The following is a 14,645-nucleotide window of genomic DNA, read 5'->3' as shown; positions in this document are numbered from 1 at the left end:
ATGTTTCTCTCTCTCTCCCTCCTGCTCTATCTGAAGATAAATGTGAAAGTGTCCTTGGGTGAGGATAAAAAAAAATTCCCTAGACCCTGGCCCACCCAACAGGGGATGGCTGTGGTTCCCTGGACCCACACACCTCCATCCTGTTTAGCGATGTTCAAGTATTTCCTAATCAGCTCTGTCCAGGGCTCGGCAAATAGAAAAGTTTAAATCAAATTCAAGAACTCTGAAATATCTCCTCTGGCCCTGGCCGGTTTGGCTCAGCGGTTGGAGCGTCGGCCTGCGGTCCAGAGAGACCTGGGTTCGGTTCCCGCTAAGGGTACATACTTCGGTTGCAGTTTGTCCCCGGCCCTGGTTGGTCGTGCGGGTGGCAGCCACTCGATGTGTCCCTTCACGTCGATGTTTCTCTCTCTTTCTCTCTCTTCCTCTCTCTCCCTCCCACTCTATCTGAACAAAAAATGGAAAAATGTCCTCGGGTGAGGATAAAAAAATATATATATATCTCCTCTGCTGAAAAGAGAATTTTTTTTTTTTTTTTACACAATGCGCACTAAAAGTAGATTCCAACACCGGTTCAAACAAATAAAAGTGTTACGCCATCCATCGTTAATTGCACGTTTAAAAGGCTTATTATTTATTGTTTGCTTCTCAAATGAATCATACCATCATCTTCTGAGCTAGTAGGAAATAGCATATGAAAGCCATTTATTCATTTAGATGACAATCAGTATTGTCGAATTAGGTTATAATGTTATTCTAATAGCATTATAACAGAGGCATAACTGCTAACTTAAACTAAGAGCGGGGTTTTTCCTGCATTTTGCCCGCTGATTAGTCTGCTGCAGTTACAGACTGTTCATGTGTGAAGGGAGTAACTGAGGGCTGACTAAAGAAACAGAAGTTTTCATAAAGAAAAAATACGTGAAACCATGAAAAGCTCCATGTTATATGCCACACAGGGTGCTGTGTGAGTGGATGCACACACACACACGTGCATACGTGTGCAGCAAGAACCATTATTTGTCACGGAAGAGGGAAGAGACACGGAGCGGGAGAGAGGCTGACAGCCCCTTAAGCAGGTGAACAGTGCTGAGTTGTCACACGACAACACTGTGATTAGGGTGTGTCACCCCTGCGCAGCGCGCTGTGGGCACTCAATGAATCCTTGGAGAATTTAAATTAAAAATCACTGAAAGGTTTTCATCCATAATAATCCTTTTGCATATTTCGTGTGCAATAGATTTCGCCCTGATTCTGCAGCAGTCCAGGGGCTCAGGAATTCAATGTGGGCGGAACAAATATAATTAAAAAAAAAAAAAAAAAAAAAGAAAGTCATTAGAGACTCGGACGGGTTCAGTGCAGTTTGTTGGTTCTATGAATCCGTTAGGTGTAATTACTGACACGACTCGCGACGCACTTGACCGAGAACAGAGCCCAATTAATTGCGATGTTGGTATAGAACAGCTGTCATTCATTTGACACTTTTCTCTAATAAGTGAGGCTATGAAAATATGCAACCAAAGCCTGTTGCTAATAAATGAGGAGGCCACATCTCTTACGGAGCCAACGGGATTGTTTTCAGCCCCCTGCTCGGGGATTCCCAGGGTTTCTTTCTGCCTGAGTCCAGTCCCAGGAGGAGAGCCAGGGGCCCGCCCGCCACGCTCACCCTCCGCGCGGGCCGGCGAACTCTTGTTAAATGCTCAGCACACGGAAGACAGTTCGGATCGTTTCTGCAGATCTGAGTTTCTGAATTTAGGACGTAAGGACGCTTAATGAGATCTAAAGTATATTGCCTATCTGGTTTCACGTATTTATTTTGGTCTCCTACTTAAAGGCGTATTTTTAGGAGACGCAGAAAAATGTGGCCCTGCTAACGCAGATAGAATGGGAGTTTAGCACTTACTTCCAGACAGCGGATGCTAGAAATTTAATTAATTTTAGTATGAGGTCGGGAAAAAAAAAATTCCTAGTGATGAGTGGCTGAAATAGACTACAGGAAAAAATAACTAGAAACTTCAGTGACTCTGGAGGGTATGGAATGAGCACAGATGATGGCCACCCTCTGACGCCTGCAGGCAACCATCACTGATGCTCTGAATAATGGTCCACAGGCAATAACAACGTCCTAAAGATCTATCAGTGATCTATATAGTCTGTGTGCTGGCTATCTGTACAAAGTTCCAGCTAAATGCTGTGTGCTGCGAATTTTCGTCCGTGTAAAATGTAAAGCCAACAATACTGGGAGGTAGTGGGGAGGCGGTTGGGAGGGGGGGAGGAGGGCTGTAGACTAATAGAGTTCAGAATGATTATGAATAATAAAGACTGATATGCACATGGCTTTCTATATAATTACAAAATCCAATTAATCAAAACATCTCTTCCCCAGGCATTCTAGTCAACCAAGATTTTATTGTAGTGAGTATTGCCGTTAATAGATTCCCTTGATATGTTCGCTGAAGTAGCTATTATCAGTAATGGGCTAACACATGTAACATGTAAGCGTTAACCATGTGTCCGGCAAGTGCTAAGAGATTTGTATGTATTGTCTCATGCAATCCTTATGAAAAGCCTAGGAGGAGGGTGCCATTCTTCCCACCGTTTTTACGGGCAAGGAAGCTGGGTATCACAGGGTTCCGGGGAACTGCCCAGAGTTACATTGTTCAGGGTGCAGAGTCGGGATTTGAACTCAGGCTTGTTTGGCTCCAGGGGGGAAAGGGTTGAACTCATCTCAAGTGAAGGCAACCCAATGAAAGATCTGTCTGAGACGCTTGTCACAGGGCTTATCACAACCAGCCAGCAGGGTGTGATTTATCACTGGATGGTTACTGCTGTGGGAGCTCCTTACACCTTAATGGCTTAACCCAGGATTTGAACTTAGAAATTCAAGAAGTGTATACTGCGTGAATGGTAGTAGTATGTCATGATGTTGCCTAAAACGGGCTAAGGATGTTTCATTAAAACAACAAAGCCCCGTCCTGGTCAGTTTGGCTCAGCGGTTGGAGCGTCGGCCTGCGGTCCAGAGAGACCCGGGTTTGGTTCCCGCTAAGGGCACGTACCTGGGTTGCAGTTTGTCCCCGGCCCTGGTTGGGTCATGTGCATGGCAGCCACTCGATGTGTCCCTTTCACACCCATGTTTTTCTCTCTCTCTCTTTTCCTCTCTCTCCCTCCCACTCTAGCTGAACAAAAAATGGAAAATAAGTCCTCAGGTGAGGATGAAAAAAAAACAAAGCCCCAAATTTACACTAAATACCTTCGTTTGCTAAAAGCTCTAAAGACCTGGGCAAATCTTTACTGTGCTGAATAATTTTATTTGGAAAAACTGTCCCATAAATCTCCACTGAAAAACAAACCTAGAGAACAAAGAGAAGGAAAAAATTCTGACTGTGAATAAACATAGATTTGGTGAAAGCTTTTCTAATGTAGGGAGCAAGGCAATTTAAATAAATGAAATATCAGCCAGATATTCTTTTTCTTTCACAGATAAGGCTTTTAGATCAATGGTTGTTTGCTAGGCCCGCAAAGTATACACATAAAAGAGATGGAGAAAAAGGCAGCTGCAATTGCAGCCATGGGCCATTCATAAGCATGTGTGAAATATGCCAGATTGATGGTATCTATATTGCCTCAGTAATTGACACTCCCAGGAGACCTTTAATACTACTGCGATCAATTCCATTAATTACGGGTGTTCTAATCTATAGTTTTGACCTATTCAGTTTAAAATAATGTAATATAAAATAAACTCATTTACTTATAAGATGTAATTATTTTAAAACCTAGAAAACAGACAAAAATTGCTATCTCCCACTAATCATAGAGTTTGAGTGTTTAGGTTTATTGGTGAAAATGTGCTATTTCACTCTCGAAAGACGGATTTACCATCAGATCTCACTAAAGCAGATCATTCTTTATTATTATCCTAGAAGTAAATAGGCAATTCTAATTTCCACATACTCTTATGTAAGGAGGAACAAAACTGTTCCTGATTAAATAATATTTGCATACAAAACACACTTGGAGATTCCAATCTCAGAACAACCTTTTTTTAAATGCATTTCTTTTTATTGCTTCTTTCAAATCCTTGCAATTAATTTGCTGACTTCCATAAACATGAGAAGAGATTTACTCACAAACATTACAAATATTTGGTAAGCCTCCTTACTCTACCTACAGAATTAATTAATTTATTCTTAGTGGTCCCTAAATTAATTATCATCTACACTAATATAATCAAAGGTTGGAGAACATATATTATACCAAGTACTTTGCATACTTTATATACTATTACACATTTTAGAGTACATTTATTGATTTAGCATATTTCTGGCTGCATTTAAATTAGCTTTCTCAATTTTACATTTAAATAAATAGTGTATTACTGTGCATGCTCTAATTATAATTATTTGGGAAATGGTGCAATAAATGTTGGTTGAATGAATGAAATAACCTAATATGTCAAAAACATCAATGCGTAATTATATATTGGTAAAACAAGCTGTTTGTTTTTTTTTAAAGTCTTGGTTATTAGTGAATCTGTTGCCAGCAACTCCCACTGCCTTTTTCTCCATCTCTTTTATGAAAATTTCCTTCCTGTTACTCCCATCTTCTTACACTGCCTCAGGTTTAAATTCCTTTGAAGACAGAATAAGGTATGAGCTAATTCTTCTTCTTCTTCTTTTTTTTTTAATACTCACCCAAGGATATTTTTCTATTTATTTTTAGATAGAGTGGGAGGGAGACAGAGAGAGAGAGAGACAGACAGACAGACATCAATATGAGAGAGACACATCGATTGGTTGCTTCCCGCATGACCCCGACCAGGGCTGGGGACGAACTGCAACCGAGGTACGTGCCCTTGACCGGAATGGAACCCGCAACTCTTTGGTCCACAGGCCAACACTCTAACCACTGAACAAAACAGCCAAGACAAATTCTCTTTTCTCCCCCCCTCACCTTTCACTGTCTTTTTGCAGCTACATCTACCTTGTATTCACCTCTCCTTTCTTGTGCTACTGAACCCCTACCCCGGGAATCCCGGAACCATTCCTACCATCACTTTGGCTTCCAACCTCATCACAACACAACTCCCCCGTCTGACTTGGAAGGCTTTTCACAATTTTTCCAACAGTTTTCCCATTCAAACCCTTCTCTGCAATGACAATGAGGGAAATGACAATGTCAGAAAATATTTACTGAGCACTGAACTATTTATCAGAGACCAAAGACATCAACATATAACTGATCGAATGGAGTGTAAATAACACCAGTCTCTGTGGGTTACCTCGTTTAGTCTTCACCAACAAGGAAGGTGCTGTTATTCCATTTTACAAATAAGGAAATTGAGGCACAGAGCAATGACACACCTTACTAGAGGTCATATGGCCAGTCAGTTGTAGAGCTGGGACATGAACTTAAGGCCGATCTTCTTAATCATTCTGATGCACCTTCCTGTGGGCCATTAAACATTTCTTACATAAGGCCTGCAGCCGTACGTGATGACGTGCACTACCGCTGATGTTCTCCTCCTTCACTTGACCACTTTTTGCCACTGCTTAGCCAAATATTTCCCATCCTTCAGTGCCCAGTTCCACTGATATGCTCAGAGACTGTACTTAGCCTTTTCCACGAAACCTTACATTATTTTACCAGACTTCATTGATTTCCCCTTTCACATAGTTCTAAATAATGTCTGTTATACACCAGTATACAGTTTACACTTTGCTGGTTCAGAATGATTTTACGCAAAAGATAGCAGAATATGCCACCCCAAAATCTGCCACTTTGGCATAAGGATTATTTGGAACTGAAGGCAATTAGAAGAAGCAAATACAAGCAAAGCTCTCTGCCCTCCCCCTATTTGCCTAAAAGCAGGACATGTATTTGTGTCCCTTTTCTCCTCTGTACCAGGAAGGACAGAAGTTAATCACCAGAAACAACTCTAGAGAGACTTTGATTAGTCCAAAACAGCACCAGAGGTACTTCCACACAAAACCTTACTAACTAGCCCTTATCGTCAGTAGTTCCCCCAGACACTTACCTTCCCCTCCAGAAACTCAAAATCTCTTTCCTTTGCCTTATTTAAAAATGTCTACAAATGAACTGTTCCGTTGTGAAGATGCTATATAAGCCCGAGTGCTAACTACCCCTTTGAGTTACTCATCACTGAGTGCTCCCACCTGTACGTGTAATGCATGAATTAAATAAACTTGCCTTTTGTTTTGTTTTTGTTTTTTTGGTACGTGCCCTTACTGGAAACCGAACCGGACTCTCTGGTCCAGGCCAATGCTCCAACTGCTGAGCCAAACCGGCCAGGGCACTTGTTTTTTTTCCTTGTTAATCCATCTTTTGTCGGTCTAATTTATAGGGCCCCAGGGAATGAACTGAAGGTGGGTAGCTGCAAAACAGTTTTCAGCCCCCACACATCTGTCTGACAAAACTGTAAATCACATAAGGGTGGAGAGTATGTCTTGAACGCCTTTTGAGATTCTTCAATTGCGCAAAATGACTCATTATCAGGAGCAACATGTAGACTCTAGGCCCTGTGTTATATACTGGACTTAACGATCTTATTTAATCATCACTAAAACTATGCTATAGGAGGTAAATGCCATTCTCCTACATTACAGATGAGGAACGGAGGCACGAAGAGATGAAGGAACAGAAGAAGCCAAGGATAGTAAGTAGTAGAACTAGGGTGGATCACATTGTTGACAGCCAGGCTTTAATACCTATTTAGTCCTACCACTTAATGTTTATGAAATGACAGTCTAATCGTGCCTTTTAGCTCCTTTACAATGAGAAATATACAATTTCCACCCTGGCCAGTTTAGCTCAGCGGTTAGAGCGTTGACCTGCGGACCAGAGAGACCCGGGTTCGGTTCCCGCTAAGGGCACGTACCTCGGTAATGGTTCATCCCCGGTCCTGGTTGGGGTCACGTGGGTGGCAACCAGTCGATATGTCTCTCTCACATCAATGTTTCTCTCTTCCTCCTTCTCTCTCTCCCACTATATCTGAAGATAAATGCAAAAAAAAAAAAAAATGTCCTCGGGTGAGGATTAAAAAAACAAACAAATAAAAATATATGATTTCCTATGCTGGCCTCTGCCTCCTGATCACCAATTCTCTCAAAATGCAGCCTAGAACATGGTAGAGTTCACAGATTTAACCTGAAAGATATAATTCTCTGGCTGCTTCATTTTCATATCTTTACTTAATTCTGAGCTCAGCTGATCACATCTAGATTACAGAAATAATCTTTTGTACTTGCTTTATTCTATTATTCTTCTGAATGATAGAAATAATCTTTTGTGTTTGCTTTATTCTATTATTCTGAATAAGTAAAATGTAAAATATTTTTTCTTGATGATGTACATACTTTTGCATGCCATGTAAAAATATCTTACTGTTATTACTTATTGGCTATATGGGATCATGGAAGATTTTTTTAAAGGGAGAAGTTTGCAATTTGCTAAGTTGATCTGAAATTAAAACTTACAGAAAGAGTATGTGTGTTTTTCCAGTTGTTTGTAATTTTCAAGTGATTTTCTTTACCCAAGGGACTCTTTACTTAAGTACATTGTTTAAATGTACAGTCTTCTGGTTCCAATGGATCTCTAGTCACACGGGCACAATAGACCTCTCCACTCCACATCAGTGATTTTTCAACCAGTGTGCTGCCAGAATTTTAAAACATGCAATACCTGGCTAGTTAGTCAGGAGCACTGACTTCTTTCCCATAGTTTGTCAAATTAAAAAATAACAACAACCCTGGCCAGGTTAGAGCGTTGGCCTGCGGACCAGAGAAACCCGGGTTTGGTTCCCGCTAAGGGCACGTACCTCGGTTGCAGTTTGTCCCCGGCCCTGGTCAGGGTCGTGCAGGAGGCAACCAATTGATGTGTCTCTCTCACATTGATGTTTCTCTCTCTCCTCCCTCTCCCTCTATCTAAAGATAAATAGAAAAAATATCCTCAGAAGGATTAAATAAAAAAATAAATAAATAAAATCATCCTTCAAAAAAAAAAAAGACGACAACAGCCAACAGAACAATGGTTGTCAAGTGTGAATGAATCAAAATTATACCTATTTTTCGGGTAGATCAGAAAAAAAAACCATAATATATATTTTGGTGTGCAGAGTTTTAGTAATTACTTTCTGTGTACCATGAGACGAAAGAGGTTGAAAATCGCTGCTCTACCTAATACGTTATCTCACAATGGAAGTCAAATATTCAACATCATCGTGCATTCAATGGAAAGAAAGATGCCATGTTCCTTGGGTGGAAAGTGGAAGACACTGTTCCAATGGGACACATCTGAAGTTCTCTAAATCCCTCTCCGACTGCACCTCCCTCTCACGGACCCCCATGTCATACAGCTCGGCCAGGCTGCCCCCAGCTCTCAGAATGTCTGTAATCGCCTTTCGCCTAGTTAACACTGTCTGGGAATCTCACTGACACTGAGTTCCATCTTCACACTCAACGCTGTTCTTCTTATTTCTTTTCAGCATCTTTTCACCTTAATTAAGGCGACACGCGTCCTTGCCCTGCGATGAGCATCCCAGCGGGGCCACACGACCTGCAGCCTCCCGAGTCAGAGGGCCCAGCTCATGCTCAGAGAGCAACCCAAACAAAACCTCGAGGAACGTCTGTTCAAAAGAATAACTTTTTCTTGGCACACACACAGGAGAATCAGATATTATCTAGTAGAAACTAGAGTGATGACACGAGGGTCAGATCCAAGAATAGACAACAGTTCTGAAACCTATGACAAAAACGGCTGATAAAGAAAATGTGCATAGACCTACAAGAAGCAAAAATAACATTACAATGGGGAAAAACTACATTTCTTCATTGTATTATTTTTAAAATATTTCTTTACTGATTTGAGAGAGAGAGATGGAAACATCGGTGAGAGAACATCAATTGGCCGCCTCCTGCATGCCCCCTGCGGGGGGATCGGGCCCACAACCTGGGCATGTGCCCGGACCAGGAATCAATCAAACTGGTGACCTCTTGGTGCATGGGTCGACGCTCAACCAGTGAGCCACACTGGCCAGGCAAAAACTGTATGCCTTTAAAACCGTCTAATGAATTAACCAACTCAACTATAGCAATTGATACACATACTTTGGACAATAATAATCAAACTCTGTAGTTGTTACCAATCAAAATGAGCCCCAAGATCAACATATGACATTAAGCCAAACATTTCATGTTAAAAACAATAAAACACACAAGTGACCACAGCAAAACCAAAGCAACATGCCAACATGCTCAAGAAACCTGTGGTTGGATCTCATTGTGGCCAGTTTGTTCAATGTAAGGTTAATTCATTCAGAAAACTTGCGCAAGTCAAAAAGATGAAAGTTCTGCAACGATAGAGAAATTTGCAGCTATCTCTTAACACTGCAAAACCTCAGCCTATAAACACCAACAGTGTAACAGTGAAAAGTCATGGAGCCTCAAATACGATGACTATCACTAAATTTGTGAGGACATCTGAGAACAAACAACTTTTGCATCCTATTAGAAGTTACCACAATAATACCCATAATATCCAGGACTCCCTGAAACAAGGCGTCAGTAGAACCTCTGCCAATGTTACAATTTGGAAAGGGTCTCATGAGAAAGAATTCCTACAATTAAATAGTTTTATCGAGCATTAAAACCAGTTCTTCTCAGGAACTAAAAAGAAAAGACAAGCTCTGGCCGGTTTGGCTCAGCGGTTAGAGCGTCGGCCTGCGGTCCAGAGAGGCCCGGGTTCGGTTCCCGCTAAGGGAACGTACCTCGGTTGCAGTTTGTCCCCGGCCCTGGTTGGGTCGTGCGGGTGGCAACCACTCGATGTGTCCCTTTCACATCGATGTTTCTCTCTCTCTCTCCCTCCCACTCTATCTGAACAAAAAATGGAAAAATGTCCTCGAGTGAGGATTAAAGAAAAAAAAAAAGAAAAAGAAAAAAGAAAATATCAAGATTGCAGATGGGTACAGCCACTATGTAAAACAGTATGAAATGTCCTCAAAAAATTAAAAATTGATCTGCCATTTTACCCAGTGATCCCACTTCTAGGAATACATCCTAAGAGGCCTGAAACACCAATCAGAAAGAATATATGCACCCCTATGTTCATAGCAGTGTTATTCACAACAGCTAAAATCTAGAAACAGCCCAAGTTCCTATCAGCAGATGAATAGATAAAAAAGCTGTGGTACATATACACAATGGAACACTAGGCAACTATAAAAAAGAAGGCTCTCTTGCCCTTTGAGACAGCATGGATGGACCTGGAGAGTATTATGCTAAGCAAAATAAGCCAGTCAGAGAAAGACTAGTATCACATGATCTCACTGATATGTGGAATCTAACAAACAAAATAATCTGATAAACAAAATAGAACCAGAGGCATGGAAACGGATCAGACTGACGACTCTCAGGGGGAAGGGGGCAGGGGACAGGAAGAGATTAACCAAAGAACTTATATGCATATAACATTACCCATAGACACGGACAATAGGGTGGTAAAAGCCTGGGGCAGGATGGGGACCGGAAGGAGGGGGGCAACCTATAATTCTAAAACACTCAATAAAGATTTTTTTTTTTAAAGTATCACATCTTAAATTACAGATGGGCCTGCTCCATCTTCTGATACCAAACTGACAGAAAAGTAGAAAAGCACTGAGCAGCACGGACATATTATAGCCAGAGCACCTATCGACAGTAAGTGGGCTCAGCGCAAAGAAACCACTGAAGAGAAAAGCTCATCTGAGTGAGCAGAGAGCTAGCGCAGGAAGGATGCTGAAAAGCCTCCTAGCTCAGTAGTTACAAAGCCTGAATCTGAAGGACACAATGAAAAACCAGTCGGGCCCTTCTGGACAACCATGGCAGAAGAAGACAAAGATTATTTACTGAAAAAGTAAACAAGATACTTTCTGAAGGCCTAAACCTGATTAATCAGGGATGCCCCAAAGAAGAAACACTGGACACACTGAGTGACCTGATTAAAAATATTACAGCTGCAAGCCCGGCCAGTGTGGCGCAGTGGTTGAGCGTTGACCCCTGCAACAAGAGGTCTCCGGTTCGATTCCCGGTCAGGGCACATGCCCAGGTTGTGAGCCCGATCCCCAGTGGGGGGCATGCAGGAGGCGGCCAATCGATGTTCTCTCTCATCGATGTTTCTATCTCTCTCCCTCTCTGTTCCTCTCTCTCTAAGATTAATTTTAAAAAATTTTTTTTAAATATTGCAGATGCCAAAAAACTTTTTAAATATTGGCGATGCCTCGCATGTGTAGAACCACTCACAAGTTCTATTGGAAATATTATCTCAATCCAGATGAAGGCCATTCTGACAGGAGCTCAGCCTATTGAAGAAATGTGACATGCAATTGTAAATATTCTAACAATGAAAAGTCAAGAAAAAGTTAAATTTGACAAAAATTTAGAAGAGGCTTGTGCAACCAAGGACCGAATCTAAGATGTCAACATTGAATATATTGGTGTTAATTTAGAGTCAGGAAAACCTGAAATGGAAAATAAAAATCATAGAAATGCGGTATTTTGAGATTGTGAAAATCAGCAAGTGAGTCAAATAAACCATCCAACCAATGATGGTAAAACCCCCAATACAGAAGCTAAGGAGGGTTGCTTAATTAAATATAATGTGTCTACCACACCCTTCTTGCAAAGTGTGAAAAAGAAAATGCAGTTTGATTTTTAAAATTCCACATTTAAAGAGCTAAAGTTGCTAACACCAGTTAGACGTTCTCAACGTCTTCAACACAAGACTTTTAAATTGCCTGACATGTTAAAAAACCATTATCCTCGTGTGTCTTCATTGGAACAGTTAACAGAGTTGGCAGATGGAACTGATGTGCTAATATGTCACCCTCCTGCAGGTGCCGCGAGTATTTGGAGACAGAAACAACAAAAGAGAAACGAGGTTTTCAGTATCCCTGGGATGTTTTGTTTGTTTGTTGTGGCTTCACATGTCTCTTAGGTCAGGAGTTGGCCAAGTATCTAAGTATTCATGGCAGTAAGCTTTTCTTCTCCTAATTTTTTTTTTTTTTTTTTTTTTTTACTAACACTCACATTATAACACGTTTTGCCTTCTGTGTTGGAAAGCTAAACCCTCCATTGTCTATCTCAACAGACGAAGAATTTCTTTAGTAGGTGGGTAAATTTGGCAACTAGTTAACTATGTTCCTTGACTATAGTTAATGCACGTCATTCTAGTTTCGGTGGTATTTCTAAAGTAACTAATACTTAAACTTGCTTTGAAATAGAAAACTTAACTGTTAGATCATGTCCCCTGAAACCTGACAGTTATAGGTTGTAATTTCTTTTTTATTAATTTATTTTTGTTACAGATGCTTCTCCTTTTTTTCCCCATTGACACCCTCCTCCCCATCCTCCCCACCCCATCCCCAGCTTTGTTGTCCGTGTCCATCGGTTATATGTACATGGATATAAGTTCTGTGGTTCATCTCTTCCCTCTCCCCACCACCCCCTCTTCTGAGGGTTGTCAATCTGTACCCTACTTCCATGTCTCTGGGTCTACCCCATTCCTCAGACTGTTATGTTCATTATATTCCACAAATAAGTGAGAACATATGAAACTTGTCTTTCTCTGTTTGGCTTGTTTCGCTTAGGATACTACTTTCCAGGTCCCTCCATGTCATCTCAAAGGATAAGAGATCTTCCTTTCTTACAGCTGCATAGTACTCCATTGTGTATATGTACCACACTTTTTTATCCATTCGTCTACTGATGGACACTTGGGCTGTTTCCAGACCTTAGCTATTGTAAATAGTGCTGCTATGAACATGGGGTGTACCTTCAATTTTGCTAACCAACAGAACAGCTACTTTATCGGACGTGGGCATAGCAGCACTTTGTACCTAGGCTCACAGCTGAGCAGGATGCTTGTCCTTATTTTTCCACTTATAACAGTGTTGTCAATATCCATCACGACTTGAAATGTTCAAGCCCCCCAGGAAGAGTGTTAATTGTTGCTGCTCTGTGTCAACACAATGGACATCAGAGCTTATAAGGCTCATCTCCCCATATCAGTTTTTCTCTCTTCATCTCGCCCTCTTCTTCCCTCCACCACCGCCTCATCCAGAACATATTATAATTTGGTAAAACAAACAAATGAAGAGAAAAAGACTCTTTCAACAACATATTACCTTGAATGGGTTACCAAAAATCTGGAGTCCTCCATGTAGGGGGACAAGAAATACAGATGATTTGATGAGAGAAATTTGACACAAGTCATCAATAATATTTTGAATTTTTCTACCAAGCACACAATTCGCTTTATAATCCAAAGGGAATTAAGTGCAATGATTTTGCACTCTATAGATCATTTAAAAAATGGAAGTACTTCATACCTCTGTTTATATTAATGAGCTGTTTCTTTTTCTTCTGGCGTTCCAACTTTTCTTGTTCGGCTTTCTCTTTCGCAAGCTTCGCCCTCCTAGTCTTCTCTTCCATTTCTTTTCTCTTGTTGTTTTCTTTTACTGCTTCCTGTGCGTATAAACAAAGGTAAACAGAAATCCTTCCATTACTTATATATTGGAGAAGCTGGACGATTTTATAATTACATATTCACACATGCACTTGGGTGCTCACAAATAGTCAAGTATTACAGTAGCGTCAAGGTGCATACATATACTTTGAAGAAAAAACAATAATCCTAAGACACTGAAAAAATTTAGAATTAACTTAGGCTTTAAATATGTTTTCTTTGTGTGTGTTTTTTTAACTGATTTTAGAGAGAGAGGATGGAAGAGGGAGAGAGAGAAAGAGAAACCTCAATGTGAGAGAGAACATTGATCGGCTGCCTCCTGCACGCCCCCTACTGGGGATTGAGCCTGCAACCCGGGCATGTGCCCTGACCGGGAGGGGAACCGGCAACATCCCCATGTATGGGATGACGCTCAACCACTGAGCCACACCGGTCAGGCCTCACTCAGGCTTTAATTGACATTACCTAGGGTGCCAGAAAATTAGGGACATGAATGTTTACAGATTTAACCAATAAACATACTTTCTCTGTTATTGAAATATGAAACAGTTTTGATTTACAAGAAACAATTTAATGCCCGGCCGGTGTGGCTCAGCAGTTGAGCATTGACCCATGCACCAAGAGGTTGCTGGTTCGATTCCCGGTCAGGGCACATGCCCAGGTTGTGGGCCCGATCCCCAGTGGGGGGCGTGCAGGAGGCGGCCAGTCGATGTTCTATCTCATCCATGTTTCTCTCTCTCCCTCTCCCTTCCTCTCTCTATTAAAAAAAAAAAAAAAAAAAGCACCAAGAAAAGATTTAATATGGAAATATAGCTAAGCAAGTATTTTACAACTTTATTGTATCTTTTGCGTTTATCTGCAAAATGGGGGTCTAAAAAAACAAAACTACCTTATAAGATTTTTGTGAGGAAAAGTGAGATGCACTTATAAAGTGCTTAGAACATTCAGTCTGTGGTGGTGATGGTGGTGGTTGTGGTGGAATGGTTTCGACCGGTGCAAGGCATGGAATAATCAGCCATATTATCACAGGAAAGAAACACCTGAAGTGCCATAGCTTTTTACACGCCAGGACCTTTAGAAATGCTGAAACAGATTTCAAGCTATTGTCTGTTTTATTTTCGATAGATTAT

General features: G+C 41.0%; 1 protein-coding gene and 1 pseudogene across 1 annotated transcript in view; one reads left to right on the top strand and one right to left on the bottom strand.

Moving 5' to 3' along the window:
- The window catches only part of DIAPH2 (diaphanous related formin 2), a 924,489-nt gene that overhangs the window by 194,639 nt on the left and 715,205 nt on the right, over positions 1 to 14,645 (bottom strand). Inside the window, exon 25 of the mRNA XM_036270453.1 lies at positions 13,379 to 13,514. Coding sequence (XP_036126346.1) covers positions 13,379 to 13,514 — 136 coding nt within the window. The remainder of the gene's footprint in view (positions 1 to 13,378; positions 13,515 to 14,645) is intronic.
- Positions 8,545 to 12,041, top strand: LOC118635987 (annotated as a pseudogene).

Source organism: Molossus molossus, unplaced genomic scaffold, assembly GCF_014108415.1.
Source record: "Molossus molossus isolate mMolMol1 unplaced genomic scaffold, mMolMol1.p scaffold_m16_p_2, whole genome shotgun sequence".
Lineage (NCBI taxonomy): Eukaryota > Metazoa > Chordata > Mammalia > Chiroptera > Molossidae > Molossus > Molossus molossus.
The sequence above is the reverse complement of the archived record's forward strand: the minus strand, read 5'-3'. Positions and strand labels throughout refer to the sequence as shown.